This window comes from Papaver somniferum, chromosome 8 (assembly GCF_003573695.1).
Source record: "Papaver somniferum cultivar HN1 chromosome 8, ASM357369v1, whole genome shotgun sequence".
Taxonomy (NCBI): Eukaryota; Viridiplantae; Streptophyta; class Magnoliopsida; order Ranunculales; family Papaveraceae; genus Papaver; species Papaver somniferum.
In genome coordinates, this window is record NC_039365.1 from 938,987 (window position 1) to 955,437 (window position 16,451).

General features: G+C 35.6%; 3 protein-coding genes and 1 long non-coding RNA gene across 4 annotated transcripts; all 4 read left to right on the plus strand.

Annotated features, from left to right (window-relative positions):
* The first annotated feature begins 3,482 nt into the window (after positions 1 to 3,482).
* Positions 3,483 to 5,301, plus strand: LOC113304133. Its single transcript, XM_026553197.1, has 4 exons — positions 3,483 to 4,062; positions 4,180 to 4,276; positions 4,593 to 5,016; positions 5,125 to 5,301. Exons 1-4 carry the CDS (start codon positions 3,483 to 3,485, stop codon positions 5,299 to 5,301), a joined length of 1,278 nt encoding a protein of 425 aa, XP_026408982.1.
* Positions 5,302 to 8,324: 3,023 nt separating this feature from the next.
* LOC113304807 (cytochrome P450 71A1-like) lies at positions 8,325 to 9,280 on the plus strand. Its single transcript, XM_026553946.1, has 2 exons — positions 8,325 to 8,937; positions 9,141 to 9,280. Exons 1-2 carry the CDS (start codon positions 8,421 to 8,423, stop codon positions 9,149 to 9,151), a joined length of 528 nt encoding a protein of 175 aa, XP_026409731.1. The 5' UTR covers positions 8,325 to 8,420; the 3' UTR covers positions 9,152 to 9,280.
* Positions 9,281 to 9,328: 48 nt separating this feature from the next.
* Positions 9,329 to 10,314, plus strand: LOC113304134 (cytochrome P450 71A1-like). Its single transcript, XM_026553198.1, has 5 exons — positions 9,329 to 9,427; positions 9,508 to 9,705; positions 9,813 to 9,867; positions 10,119 to 10,231; positions 10,294 to 10,314. The coding sequence occupies exons 1-5, from the start codon at positions 9,329 to 9,331 to the stop codon at positions 10,312 to 10,314; spliced, it is 486 nt and encodes a 161-aa protein (XP_026408983.1).
* Positions 10,315 to 10,994: 680 nt separating this feature from the next.
* On the plus strand, positions 10,995 to 12,274 carry LOC113306573. The gene is made up of 3 exons (XR_003338692.1): positions 10,995 to 11,119; positions 11,241 to 11,303; positions 11,646 to 12,274. It is a non-coding gene; the product is annotated as an uncharacterized LOC113306573 (long non-coding RNA).
* The last annotated feature ends 4,177 nt before the right edge of the window (positions 12,275 to 16,451 follow it).

The following is a 16,451-nucleotide window of genomic DNA, read 5'->3' on the forward strand; positions in this document are numbered from 1 at the left end:
TGCATCAGCTGGTAACGTGGTTTTCTCATAAACCTTAGAGGTGTCCAATTTGTTACATTGTTAAAAAAAAACTTTGTTTATCAAAATTATTAGATCAAGATCACTGAGGCTTATTCCTATGCACATGTCAAGTTCCTCATTTTGACACTTATGCATACACGACAGATAGCCTGCCGAGCAACAAAATGTCCATCACCATATGGTCAAGTGATCGTTCATTGGTCTCTCTAGCGCCAGCGACGCTTAGCAGCTCCTCATCCAATGGCTACAATTTACTCCTCTATAAATGACCAAGTTCAAATTCATTTCAAATCACACCAGAATTTCTAAATATCTCTAGAATTTCTTTATCTCTCAATATTCCTTTGATCTAAAACAAGAGTAACTAATCACACATTTTCTGCACTTCTTAATTTGTCAATTTTTTTATAATATGCATTCACACTCTTAAAGTCAAGCCAAAAATAAAGGTAAAGGTAATAAGGTCAAAGTTCGGGGTGCATAATTCAACTTTGCTGAAGATGAATGTATTTGTCGTAATTATGTTTATTTTACCCATGATTGTATCAACGGTGCACAACAACATGGTAACACCATGTGGAATAACATTTTTTTTTGAGATATCAAGAGAAAACCATGAACATCAATGATCGTGATGCTTCTGGTTTGTCACCACGCTTCATTGTAATCAATAAGGAAGTCTCATATTATGTTGCATTAATAATGTAGACCAAGAGAGGCCAGGAGAGGGGTGTTGTGGAGGTTGATGTTGAAAGACATGTTCATACTGAATGACAGCGTAAAAATGGAAAAATTTTCCAATTAGAAAGTAGTTATCATATTTCAAAGGTATTGAACAAATATATTCCAGAAGTGTTAGAAGCGAATCGACAAGTACTTGAAAGGTCGCGATATAACTCTTCTTCGTCAACAACAAATTCTTTACCATTTTCACCAGGTGCATCAAATTATTCACTGAGTATCTCAAGAAACCAAAATGTCAACTTAGTTCTCAACAATGATGATGGTAATAAAAAAATTCATGAAGAAACATAACAAGACTTGCTAGAAAATTATCTCAAGAAAGGGGAAGCTCCGACAGATTTAACATGACATTGTTTATGGGAACATCAGAAGACCATCGAGAAGCAAAGAGCAGTTGACAAGAAATTTCAAAATAGGGAGACTAAAAAAGTCGCTTGTTTCAAAAAAAAAAATTGTGAATGATTATGACAAGCATAACAATCTTCAAGCTGACACTTCAATTATGATCCCCCAGCAAAACCATGTGTGTCAAATCGAATTTGACAGGCTTCAAGCACAAATTGAACAACAATAAGGATTTAATAACAACCCAGATAGTGGTGATGATAATGAGTTCAATGTTGTAGAACCTCTAGATAATTGATGTATTAATGTTGCATTTTAATTTGAAATGTTGTTGTTACATCTTACTTAATATTAGTTTGAAATATGAAAAGTTGATTAATTTGAAATTTAATTAATAAGTTTCACTCATTAACTTAATATTAAATAAAAAAAATTAGCAACAAATTAACAGTTAAATGTTTAACTAAAATACATAACTTATAATTACGCCGACCATCTCTTCCATACTCTTCCTAAAGATTCACTCTCAGATCTTCTCTTAAACTGTCATACATATTCTAGTTATGAATGTAATTAGTCATTTTCCCAGTATGAATGACTCATTGCGCTGGAAGCGGGCTGACGTTAACATTGAACCAAGGTTGGCCATTTTGGATAGATACCATCCGCAAGATAATACCCATGAGTGTACTGATGGCCGTTGATTGTAAAACGAAGTTGGAGAGAAATTTCATACTTTAGATCTCCAAACAGAGGCGACTTGTGCAAAACTTTGATATCATTTTGTGAACCCGGAAGACCAAAAAAAGCGTGTCATATACAACAATCATAAGAAGCATCATCTTCAAGGATAATGGTTAGTTTCGGATAATGACCCTTATATTAACCGGCCCAATAAACAGCGCATCCTGCCATATCCAATGCATACAATCAAGACTACCTAATATTCCTGGGAATCCCCTATCCTCACCCTCCCTCAAAATTTTTCTAACATCTTCTTCGGTTGGTTTTTATAAATACGTTGGACCAAAATGATTAATTATTACTTCGAAAAACAATGAAAGGTAAGTGAATGAAGTTGTTTTATCCATAAGAAGGTACTCATCATTGTTCGCATACGCTGGCTTGCCATAACCTAAAATCGTTCGAGCCGAAGTAACTATTTCTTCAGGACTATGTCCTCTAATATTTAGTGCACCAAATTAGTAGCTAAATTGAGGTTTCTACTCGACAAAGCTCATAAAAAATCTTTTCACCAGGTGTTGAGGCATGAAGAATCGACGTTGGAAATCTTGATCAAAATACACACAATTGGGAAGAAAATAATCGTGCATCAACTTCTGGTGGTAAAATTCCCTCCCTCGATACTATATCTTCTTGAGAATACTTCTTGTGGATCTGAAACTCTAGGTATTTGGCCCGAATTTAAAAGCATCAGAGCGTCGATTAATTGTTTATCTTCATCTTCCTCCTCATCAAGTTGTTTCAACCTCCGTTGATGCATTTCTTAGTGTAATCCAAAACGATTCATAAATAACATTCCTCTCTTCATTGGATCTCACCATTAATGATTATGAAGTTTAAAATTGAGAATACAAATAGAGAAATTGGTAAAATATATAGATAAGCAGGTGTCAGTAATTTAAAGAAGTAAAAGGGCATATATATAGCCGTTATAAAAAAGGTGTTGAACGATATTCATAATATCGCCAATGATATTAAGTAAATTGTGCAATACGGTCCATGACGCCAGTAATATCGCCAGCACTGTTGATAGTAAATGTGTCCCTCAGCGATTTTCCCATAGTAGCACACCTCATTTTTTTATGCCACCTGGTACGTCAAAAGCTGTTTTCTACCCTTGTGCATATGAATAGGCCTAACAAGGTACTCGAAAGGATACATGAGATAAGTTAGGAGGTGCTATAGATTCCACGAAAAACAATAGAAGAGGGACAACTATTATGGTCCATATATAGGACAATGAATCTGGACCCTTGAACACTCCCCTATCCAGCCTGTTATTAATTTCAATGCTAACCAATAAGATTGTGCCACCTTATCTCCCAAATTTGGACCAAGGAGTGTCCCGACTGTAGGAGGGTCGAGATTTCACTGCCTTCCCAGAAAACTGCAGCGATGAATAATTTTTTATTATAATAAAATAAAATAGAAATATTACAACAGTTATCAAACAACTATATAATAATAGTGTTGGCAAATAGAATGAAAATTGCAATGTCAGTCTTGATTTCTGACTTTCAGGGTGCTTTCATAAAGGAGAAACAGATATTGGATGGTGTTCTTGTGGCTGGGAATGCATTGATAGTAGACTAAAGTCTAAAATTCCAGGTATATTGTGTAAGATAGATATGGAAAAGGCGTTTGATAATGTTAAGTGGAATGCATTGTTGTGTATCTTAAATAAACATGGTTTTGGGGAAAAGTGGATTGATCGGCTACATTTCACTTCTTCTAATATTTCTGTGTTGGTTAATGGGAGTTCTAGTGAAAAGTTTTCTCCTACAAATGGGTCGAGACAGGGAGATTCATTGTCTCCTTTTCTTTTTCTTTTGGTTGTGGAAGTGTTGTCAAAAATGTTGGAAGATGCAGTTCAGAGAAGACAAATTCATGGGTTTGTGGTTGCAGAGAATGGTATTCATATTTCTCATCTGCAATTTGCAGATGACACTCTTATTTCTCTCAATGCAGAGAAAGTGGAGGTGAGAAGACTTTTACTTATTCTTTCTACTTTTGAAATGTTAACTGGAATAAAATTGATTTTGGATAAAAGTTCAATGATAAGTGTTGGTGCTGATGTAAACACTGAGGAGCTGGTTTTGGAGTTAGGTTGTAAAGCTGAGGCTATGCCAATTAAATATCTGGGTCTTCATTTGGGTGTGACAACAAGAAGTTTGTCTATATGGGATGATGTTATTCAGAGAATGAAGAGTAAGTTGTCATTGTGGAAAAGAATATTTTTGAATAAAGCTGGAATATTGACTTTGTTAAAAAGTGTTATTTCAAGCTTACCTTTATATTATTTGTCCTTAATTCACTTGCCTGCAGATGTGGAGATGAAGCTTACTAGAATTATGAGAAATTTTCTTTGTGATTCAGCTGAAGATAGAAGGAAGATGTGTCGGGTCTCATGGAAGAAAATTTTGTACACCAATGAAGAGTGGTGGTTTAGGGGTCAAGAATCTGAAATTCACCAATTTGGCTCTTTTATCTAAGTGGGTGTGGAGATACACTAAGGAAAAGAATGCACTTTGGATAAGAATAGTGCAAGAAAAATTCAAATGCAATAAGGATGTTTTTTTACCTGTGAATGATAGCTTGCCTCAAGGAAGGAGTTTTTGGAAGAACATTTTGAAGACAACTTCATTAGTTCAAGACAATATTGTTTTTCAGGTGAAAAATGGGAAGGCAGTGAGATTTTAGTTGGACTCTTGGAGTACTAATGGACCTTTAAATGACAGATATCCAGCAACATATAAAGTTTGTAAGGACAAAAATGCTTCAATTTCTGAGATGATTTGTAATGGTAGACTGCATTGTAATACTAAAAGAAGTATGTCAGATGTTGAGCAGGTGGAATGGAACCTACTGTGTAATGAATTAGGACCAGTACCTGAGTTTGTTGATGAGGAAGATGGCATTTCTTATGAAGATGCTTTTACTGTAAAGAGATGTTATGAAAGGCAGCTGGAGACTGATGGTGAACATAGGTTTCAGAAATATCTTTGGAAGAAGCAAGTGCCATCTAAGGTGAGTTTTCTTCTGTGGGCTTATATGCATGATTCTGTTCCTACCCTTACTATGCTTCAACACAGAGGAAACAATGTTGCTTCTGTCAGATGCCATTTTTGTCAGGAGGAGGATGAAGATTCAGATCATCTTTTTGTAAGATGTAAATTTTCTCATGAAATTTGGATGCACTTTATTAAAGCATTCAGAATGCATTAGGTTATGCCATCTACTTTGATGGGTTTGTTTGATGTTTGGACTCAGTGTAGATTGGGAGGGAGAAGTATAGATGTTTGGGAGAAGATTCACTATATCATTTTTTGGATTCTTTGGAAAGAACGTTGTGGCAGGTCTTTTGGAGCGAGACATAAGACTGCGGATAAACTGATCTTGCTTATAAAGCAAAATGCTGTGTTGTGGCTTCATGAAAAGTCTACATAGAAAGTATCTCGGTAAACTCTGTATTGTTTAACTGAGAAACTATTCTTCAATCTTAATATAGTGTTGAAGTAGTCCCTGGGATGTAAATATTTTTTTTTCTTACAGGGGGTTAGTCGTGGGAGAGTTCGAGAGATTTTAATGTATTTAGGTTTTCTCCTGTTAGTCCTGAGGGAGTTTGAGGGAGTCTCTCCAAATATGCGTTAGTCGTGGGGGAGTTTAGAGGAGTCTCGTAAACTCTCTAGAAACACCTGTTAGTCGCTGGGGAGTTTAAAAAAGCTCTTGAACTCCCTGTTAGTCATAAAACCATACAATACTAGGGAGTTGGTTGCTTTGGGGAGTTCGAAGGAGTTTTTAGTGTATTTTGGTCTCACAACAAATCTCTCAAAAGAGTAGAGATTTGGGAAGGAGTATGGTGCGTAGAAAACCATAGGAGAAAGAAGAGGAAACGTTTTTTTCCAGGTATGTTTTTTTCTTCTTTGATCTCCATGATTGTTTATAATAGTTTGATTTGTGTAATATTTTGATTGTTTTTCATATCTTTGATCTCCATGATTGTTTATTTTGATTGTGTGTATAGTTTTTTTTTTGTGGGTACTCTCTCTGTCAAAACCCTAATTTGTGGTTCAAAGGATTTTGATTATAATGATATCTTTAAATTCAACCGTTGGAATATGATGAAATTTGAGTATGTCGTAGTTTACCTTGTTATAGAAGTACATTAAAATTTTCACAAGGATCAGGTCACGTTTGCTACTGTAAAGCTTGCACAATATATGACTATGGTCTGCTGAGTTTAAATCCCGAATAGGGGACTGATTCCTATTTATCTCATTCTCCGCTTATCTGACAAAGGTGAAATTTTAGTATGATGTTTGAATATATGAAGGTTACCTACTGTAGAAATTTCATGAAGTTCTGATCACTTTAGGTACACCAAAGTGTGAGAAATCCGGAACTGAATTCTGTATGCACGTATTGAAAGTAGTCGGGTTCTGAGTAATGTATCTTTTTAATGAACCTTTGGAATGCTATGATTTTTGAGTGACTTGTGGAATATTGAGTTGTAAGTGTACCATAAAAATTTAAAGATGATCAGGTAATTACTAGTACTGCAAAGATTGGACAATCTGAAACTGTGTTTCGGTGAAACAGAATTCCTTTACAGCTATCTTCATAATTTGTTATGTCATCATGCATTAATTGGCTTGCTACTTTGCATGGGTGTCATTGAGAATCACTATAACTTTTTAAGTCATATTATTTAGACACATACTTCTCTTCTATTCTATATGCCAAAGTTCAATACAGTGGCGTACTTCATTCCGTATTGGCGTCTTTTAGCCAATTCATACGGTGCTTTTGTTATAATGATATATTTAAATTCAACCGTTGGAATATGATGAAATTTGAGTAGGTCGTAGTTTACCTTGTTATAGAAGTACAATAAAATTTTCACGCGGATCAGGTCACGTTTGCTACTGCAAAGCTTGCACAATATATGACTATGGTCTGCTGAGTTTAAATCCCGAATAGGGGACTGATTCCTATTTATCTCATTCTCCGCTTATCGGACAAAGGTGAAATTTTAGTATGATGTTTGTATATATGAAGGTTACCTACTGTAGAAATTTCATGAAGTTCTGATCACTTTAGGTACACCAAAGTGTGAGAAATCCGGAACTGAATTCTGTATGCACGTATTGAAAGTAGTCGGGTTCTGAGTAATGTATCTTTTTAATGAACCTTTGGAATGCTATGATTTTTGAGTGTGTTGTGGAATATTGAGTTGTAAGTGTACCATAAAAATTTAAAGAGGATCAGGTAAGTATTAGTACTGCAAAGATTGGACAATCTGAAACTGTGTTTCGGTGAAACAGAATTCCTTTACAGATATCTTCATAATTTGTTATGTCATCATGCATTAATTGGCTTGCTACTTTGCATGGGTGTCATTGAGAATCACTATCGCTTGTTAAGTCATCTTATTTAGACACATACTTCTCTTCTATTCTATATGCCAAAGTTCAATACAGTGGCGTACTTCATTCCGTATTGGCGTGTTTTAGCCAATTCATACGGTGCTTTTGTTATAGTGATATCTTTAAATTCAACCGTTGGAATATGATGAAATTTGAGTATGTCGTAGTTTACTTGTTATAGAAGTACAATAAAATTTTCACGCGGATCAGGTCACGTTTGCTACTGCAAAGCTTGCACAATATATGACTATGGTCTGTTGAGTTTAAATCCCGAATAGGGGACTGGTTCCTATTTATCTCATTCTCCGCTTATCGGACAAAGCTGAAATTTTAGTATGATGTTTGTATATATGAAAGTTTCCTACTGTAGAAATTTCATGAAGTTCTGATCACTTTAGGTACACCAAAGTGTGAGAAATCCGGAACTGAATTCTTTATGCACGTATTGAAAGTAGTCGGGTTCTGAGTAATGTATCTTTTTAATGAACCGTTGGAATGCTATGATTTTTTGAGTGTGTTGTGGAATATTGAGTTGTGGGAAGCTAATGCATGGAGAAAGAGTATAGCGGATGATCTGTGGGAAAATGTTCGTGAACAAAGGGAGTTAGAATTGTATGGAGACCGTTAAATTGAAGGGAAAAAAAATTATCTCGTTGCACAAAATAACATACTATTGATACAGAGATATGATCATTTTCATTTATTTTTTTTTCTTTTGATTAAAGATCAATGTTATTTGCAAATAAGGATTTATTGTTTCTTAAAAGAGAATGAGTTAGGAGTGAACTCTTTCAAACTCCCCCAAACTCCCTCTAATAAACTCTATCAAACTCCCTACACTCCCCCAAACTCCCTGAACTCAAAAACACAAAACTCTCTCAAACTCCTTACACTCTCTCAAAATTCTTGAGATTTAAAATACATTCAACTCCCCCGAAATCATTCGAGGACTAACCCCTTGTTAATATAATCTTTTTTCAAAAAAAAAAAAAAAAACTATATAATAATAGTATAATAATAATGTGACCTTAGCCCCCTGGCCCTGGCCATGGTTGACTTAAAAATGCTCCAACAGTCAGATCTAGAAAAAGAAAGTTCTGTTCATCACACTCCCGCATAACTGTTAGAGCAAGATCAAGTATGTTGCACCCAATCTCACTCTCAATCTTAACAATTCTCTTCTTCTCTGCTATTTTCATTCTGTTAAGTAAGGTTAAGAAGAGATTTGATGATCATGGGTCCAAGCTCAATCTACCTCCTTCTCCACCAAAGATGCCAATCATCGGAAATATTCATCAATTAGGTCCAATGCTTCACCAATCTTTTTACAATCTATCCAGAAAGTATGGTCCATTAATTCTCTTACACTTAGGCCAAAAACCCATACTTGTAGTTTCATCAGCAGAGATGGCAACTCAAATTTGTAAGACAAATGATGTAATTTTCTCAAATAGGTTCAGTACAAAAGCTTCTAAAGTTATCTTCTGTGGTGGAAATGATATAGCTATAGCTCCATATGGTGATTACTGGAGGAAAGTCAGAAAATTCTGTGTTCTTGAATTGCTGAGCCACAAAAGGATTCAATCGTTTCAGTTTGTAAGAGAAGAAGAAGTTAATAGAGTCATGGAGAGGATAAATTGTGTAGCTAGAGAGCCAGGTATGTCAATTAATTTGACAGAGATTATGTTTACAATGTTGAATACAATTATCTTTAGGTGTTCACTTGGAGACAATTTTAACAAAGATCATGTAGATAGTTTTGGTAGGTTGATTAAGAAAGCGACGACATTAATGGAGTCTATGTGCTTTGAAGATTTCTTTCCATTTCTGAAATGGGTTGATGTTGTAAATGGATTACAGGGGAGACTTGATAGAACATCTCAAGAATTAGATACATTCTTTAATCAAGTCATTGATGATCATCTTGGTTTTGAGGGACCCGGCTGCAGAGATGATAAGCAGATGAATTTCATTGATTTGCTTCTTCTACATGCTGAAGAAGACAATCTAATTTGTCCAGAGATAATATCAAGGGGATTACAACGGACATGTTTGTTGGTGGGAGTGATACCACTGCGACAGCCGTTGAGTGGTCTATGGCCGAGCTTATACAGAATCCAAGGCTGATGAAGAAAGCACAAGAAGAGGTAAGAAGAGTGGTTGGTAACAAATTGAAAGTGGAAGAGCAGGACATTAATCAAATGGAGTATTTGAATGTATTGTCAAGGAAAGTTTACGGCTACATCCGCCTTTACCGTTTTTGATTGGAGAGTTTCCACTGCCGCTGCTAAAATTGGAGATTGATATCCCAACAAATACTGGGTTTTTCATTAACGCCTGGGCAATTCAAAGAGACCCCAAGTTGTGGGATAAGCCAGAGGAGTTCTGTCCTGAGAGATTTAGAAACAACCCGTTGATTTTAAAGGTCTGATTTTGAATTCAATCCCATTTGGGTCTGGGAGAAGAGGGTGCCCTGGAATGGCTTTTGGCATTGCAGTTGTGGAGTTTGTTCTTGCCAACCTCCTGTACCAGTTCAATTGGGAATTGCCTGGAGGTGCTAACAGTGAGGAATTAGACATGACTGAAGGTTTTGGAATCACGGTTAATAGGAAGATACCTCTTCATGTAGTTCCAATATTGTGTCATTCAGCTTCGTCTTAACTTCTCATTATATATACAACTATTTTCTAATACAATTTAGTGTGATTGGAAAATTTATTTAAGAGCATTTGCACTCCATAATACAGTTCTTCATCTAAAATTGGGAAGGACTCATTTGTTGACTAGTCATTCGTTTTTGGCATCTGGTTGACTGGACAGTGTGCATCCTTTATGTAGAGGGATGTAAAACATTGGTGCTTGGGGTTGTTGGGAGATCTGCAAGTGCGAGGTCTTTGGCTAATAGGAGTTTGGCTTTTCAAATGTGTGTGCTGTACTGTAATGTACCTGAGGTAACCTTCTATTATTGCCAGTGTTTTTGGAGTTCTTTTCTGTTTGATTTGTCTAATTTCAGGTAGGATCTAGTGTGGGTTAATGAAATGTGATAATTTTTTAAATGTTATGAGGCTTTGGTCAAATTTGTATCGTGAAATTTGGTGATTTTGGAAGTTGACATTTTGGGGATTTTGTTTCCTGTATGGATGGTCACTTATATCTGTTACAGTTGGAATAATCATTGGGTAAATTTCGATTTTTTGTTGCTTGTATTGATGGTTAGGCATGTTGAAGTTGGGGGATTGGGACATTTGGGGGAAATGGCTTTAAGAAACATGGGATTTTGTTGATATCATCTGTTTTAGGAAAAGTTTATAGGGGAATGTAGTTTGTTTTTTGAGTTCTGATTTAGTAATCCTTTGTCGACTTGGTCTTAAATCAAGTGAATTTTGTTCATCAGTGTCTTTCTCGCGTACATTAAAAAATGGAAGAGTTAGGGAACCAATTGAAGACTTTTTGTGATAATCTAGAATACGATTATTATGGTTGTTCTGTCAAGTTTTGTCGAATCGGGCTTAACCTTTAGAGAACTGTCTCACTAGGTGCCATGGAATTCTCATCAATTTGGTTCTCTTTCAACAGTTTCTTGTGTTCAGTTCTATTTAAATCTAGTTAAGAGCATCTTACTTTCCTTTAATGAGCTTCCCATTGATTGTTTGGTATACTACTGTGTAATTTTGTGTAGGGAAAGGGAACGCACCTGTTAGTTTTCCCCCCTACTGCAAGATGAATGGATACCCCTAATGGCTTGCTTGCAGTAACTGACCATATCGCCCTTCACTGTGCTTTCACTGATGAAAGTTTTCAGATTGTAAATGCTGAATTCCTGCAGCAAGTAAAACCTTGTAAGTAATCGATTGCTTTACTATTTTGTAGAACTATCTTTTTTGCAAATACTAGTAGTACTCAGTTGCTGGGCGATGGTGCTCTCAAACGACTTTTAATTGATGGCACTAATGCTCGCAGTGCACTGGATGGTGCTGAAGGGCCACGACGGATGGAAGCATGAGTTTGGGCATTAACCTTAGGGTATGAACACCATTACTGTATTTTTAGCGTTTGTGTTCCAGTTTGTTCTTAAGATACCTGAAGTTGGCCAAATCTGTGTTACCAATTCAATTTGCCTAAATTCTTAACTTAAGTAGGTGTTAAATGTATACATCCTTAAATTCACATTTTCATCCCTCAATTCTTACGTAAACCTATTAACTGTTTCCACTGTCTTCCATTTGTCAAACAATCTCGCATTTGGATTACATAGCGAATTTACTAAGTTTACTTTTCAATAGATATACTAGTCCATGTGCTGGGTTTTTCATTTTATAGGTTATTTGTGGTCACAGCTCATGGTATTCTTGACTTTACTTTCAGGTAAGAAGATGCTGAATGTAATGATAAATATTACCCTGCAGTGCAGATTACAGTGAAGCAGGGTTGGAGAGAAGTGAAAAAGCTATCTCCATATTGCAGTCTTACTTTTGGATATGGGGTTATCCTAAAGGAATGCAGTACGCAATGTGGATAATGAGGAAAATGAAAGTGGTTATGAAGATGAACAATATGGGCGACAAGACAAAGAAAGAGGACATCCAAATGACTCCAGAAACCAGCAAATTTGAATCTTCCAGGTTGAAGACAAAGAAAGTGGACAAGACGAAAATTTGTGCAGTATGAAAAGTGCATTAAGTTGAATGTGTGTGAACTCTTCCAGGTTAGCGAGCGCCCTTCTACTATTGTACTTTTCAAACTATATTTGCTCTTGATGTCCTGAAAATGTGATGCTTTGTATTTTCCTTATCTTGTTTCTCTGGGAAGCTCTCTTGCACTTTAGATAAATAGAAGAATAGAATTTGTATTTCATTGTGTGGGAAAATTGTGCTTTGGAAAGGTTATCTTCTTGAGGAGTGCAGGCTTGTCAACTGCAGAAACCCCTCCCTAAGTTCTGCTTCTTTGGTCTTAGTTATTATCAATTTAGTCTGTTGTTTCTCCTTGTTGGACCACTTGTTTGTAGCGGACTCATCTGATTCGTCTGGATGTGACTCATTTGGATCTGACTCAGAAAATGTGTTTGTTTTTGCTTTGAGTCAGACCCGACTCAACTCACTAAATTTTATGGGACAGAAAATACCCTTATACACATTTTAGGCCATGATAACCTAACTTATTATTATTATTTTAGGCAATCTTTGGAACTTAAATGCCACACTTGTCACAATAAAACTGAGACCTAAAATCTAAATATCCCAAAATAAAAACCCGGAATGATTAAACATCCAGATTTATTTTTCTTCTCCTCACTAGTCGCATCCGACTCGTGTTCGGGATAGGTACCTTTCTGTAACACCTGTTCACGCTTGTACATTTCCCAGAGTTCGGTGTTACACTCCTTACGGAAACGATCAATATCGAATTTGTTGAAGTCCTCAATCTCTTTCGCTTTTTCTTCGGAATACCACCAATATTCTATTTATTATAGGGTTTTCTTCGTTTCTCCAGTTTCCAATATAACTCGTAACAGGAATTCCTTGATACTTCCACCCCTGTGTGTCATCCACATCTTGGCCGGAAAAAGAATTCTCTGGTGCAGGGATTAAGCTGGACTTATCAGAAGTAGTATTATTAGTAGGACGATGAGGGGGAGGAGGAAAACTGGATGAATCTGTGGAGAAATATCTCGATGGAGTTGGAGAAGACAAATTAGGGCACTTTGGTTGGGGATCGGAGGAGGAATATGATGGCGACATATAGAGTAGATCAGAGAAGAAGATGCGTATTTTAATCTCATCATTGTCTTCTGTTAATCGCTTCCGAGGGGAGATCGACAAAGGCTTGAGATTTGCTTCCGAGGATAAAACTTAACTTTATTCAATAGACTCTTAACCATAACTTGTAAGCAGGTACTCTCACTTCTTTGGTGTTGGGCCCTCACGAATCCTTCTCGAAGAACCTTTTTTTTTTTTTTTTTTTTGGACCATGGTTTTTATTTTTGGACCATGGTCTTATTAGGCCACCTTTCCTATAATTATAAGAGTGTCCTAAATTGTGGAAATGACCAATCTACTCTTAACCTAATTTAATTTAAAATTAACCTAATAACCACCTATATATATAACCATCACTTCCGCCCACCACTACCAACTCCGCCCACCACCACCACCATTATATATATATATATAACTTAATTTAAATCATTAACAAAGGTATTCTCACAAACTCATTATTTGTCATTCGTTTTTGGTTGAAAAAATGAGTATCATCAAAATGAGTTGAAAATGGAAGTTGCAGAGAAAAGTTCGGCTAGGAATTATGTAAAAAACTTTGTCGAACTAACCGAACCTAATGGAAATGATGAACATGAAGAACAGTTTGGCGATTTCGCAAAATAACTCCCAACCGAACATCAGTTCGGTTACGTTGTAAAAAAACATTTCCCAACCGAACTGGTCAGTTAGGTTACGTCACATAAAACATTTCCCAAACCGAACTGCACAGAAAACATTTCCCAACCGAACAATAGTTCGGTTACGTCGCAAAAAAAATTCCTAACCGAAAACGTCGCAACAAATATTTCCTAACTATTCGGTTACGTCGCAAATAACATTTCCCAATCGAACTTTAGTTCGGTTACGTCGCGAAAAATGTTTCTTAACCGAACTTTAAGTTCGATTTGATTATAAAAAGTTTTAAATTATTTTGTAACCGAACTATTTAATGGTCACACCAATATATAGTTCGGTTTGATCGCAAGGAAAAATTTCAAATTTTTGTAACCGAACTTCTCACTGGTAACTAATCATTACTAATCATACTAATCACTAATCATTAAGTTCGTTTTTGGTCATAAATTTGGATAACCTAACTTAATCGGTTACGTCGCAAAAAATTGAAAATTTTCTTAATACCAAACAATTTCTTTTTTCCTCTAGGTATTGCCCACATAATTTACACATATCTGTCCATCCAAAATATCTTGTCTTTTTCAAAAATAAAAAAATAAAAAAATTTAAGTATAGATCATCCAGAATATCTTGCTTTCTCAAAAAGAAAAAAGACAAAAAAAACTTTTTTTTAGTAGGTGTTGCTCACGTAATTTACATATATAGGATAATATAATTACTTCCTCTTAACATATTAGGTATATATACTAAAAATATCTATTGCTAGGAAAATAAATGCATATAAAATATTTATTGAAATTCTTATGGCAAAATTACAAATTCAGTTTTATTTATTTCTAGAAAAGTATAAAATTGAGAATACAAATAGAGAAATACAAATAAAGTTTAAAATAAAGTATAAAATTGAGAATACAAATAAAGTTTAAAATTGAGAATACAAATAGAGAAATTAGTAAAATATATAGAGAAGCAGGTGTCAGTAATTTGAAGAAGTACAAGGGCATATATATAGCCGTTATAAAAAAGGCGTTGATCGATATTCATAATATCGCCAACGATATTACGTAAATTGTGCAATACGGTCCATGACGTCAGTGATATCGCCAGCACTGTTGATAGTAAATGTGTCCCTCAGTGGTTTTCCCATAGTAGCACACCTCATTTTTTATGCCACCTGGTACGTCAAAAGCTGTTTTCTACCCTTGTGCATATGAATAGGCCTAACAAGGTCCTCGAAAGGATACATGAGATAAGTTAGGAGATGCTATAGATTCCACGAAAAACAATAGAAGAGGGACAACTGTTATGGTCCATATATAGGACAATGAATCTGGACCCTTGAACACTCCCCTATCCAGCCCGTTATTAATTTCAATGCTAACCAATAAGATTGTGCCACCTTATCTCCCAAATTTGGACCAAAGAGTGTCCCGACTGTAGGAGGGTCGAGATTTCACTGCCTTCCCAGAAAACTGCAGCGATGAATAATTTTTTATTATAATAAAATAAAATAGAAATATTACAACAGTTATCAAACAACTATATAATAATGTTGGCAAATAGAATGAAAATTGCAATGTCAGTCTTGATTTCTGACTTTCAGGGTGCTTTCATAAAGGAGAAACAAATATTGGATGGTGTTCTTGTGGCTGGGGAATGCATTGATAGTAGACTAAAGTCTAAAATTCCAGGTGTATTGTGTAAGATAGATATGGAAAAGGCGTTTGATAATGTTAAGTGGAATGCATTGTTCTGTATCTTAAAGAAACATGGTTTTGGGGAAAAGTGGATTGATTGGCTACATTGGTGCATTACTTCTTCTAATATTTCTGTGCTGGTTAATGGGAGTTCTAGTGAAAAGTTTTCTCCTACAAAAGGGTTGAGACAGAGAGATTCATTGTCTCCTTTTCTTTTTCTTTTGGTTGTGGAAGTGTTGTCAAAACTGTTGGAAGATGCAATTCAGAGAAGACAAATTCATGGGTTTGTGGTTGCAGAGAATGGTATTCAGATTTCTCATCTGCAATTTGCAGATGACACTCTTATTTCTCTCAATGCAGAGAAAGTGGAGATGAGAAGACTTTTACTTATTCTTTCTACTTTTGAAATGTTAACTGGAATAAAATTGATTTTGGATAAAAGTTCAATGATAAGTGTTGGTGCTGATGTAAACACTGAGGAGCTGGCTTTGGAGTTAGGTTGTAAAGTTGAGGCTATGCCAATTAAATATCTGGGTCTTCATTTGGGTGTGACAACAAGAAGTTTGTCTATATGGGATGATGTTATTCAGAGAATGGAGAGTAAGTTGTCATTGTGGAAAAGAATATTTTTGAATAAAGCTGGAAGATTGACTTTGTTAAAAAGTGTTATTTCAAGCTTACCTTTATATTATTTGTCCTTAATTCACTTGCCTGCCGCTGTGGAGATGAAGCTTACTAGAATTATGAGAAATTTTCTTTGTGATTCAGCTGAAGATAGGAGGAAGATGTGTTGGGTGTCATGGAAGAAAATTTCGTACACCAATGAAGAGTGGTGGTTTAGGGGTCAAGAATCTGAAATTGACCAATTTGGCTCTTTTATCTAAGTGGGTGTGGAGATACACTAAGGAAAAAAATGCACTTTGGAGAAGAATAGTGCAAGAAAAATTCAAATGCAATAAGGATGTTTTTTTACCTGTGAATGATAGCTTGCCTCAAGGAAGGAGTTTTTGGAAGAACATTTTGAAGACAACTTCATTAGTTCAAGACAATTGTGTTTTTCAGGTGAAAAATGGGAAGGCAGT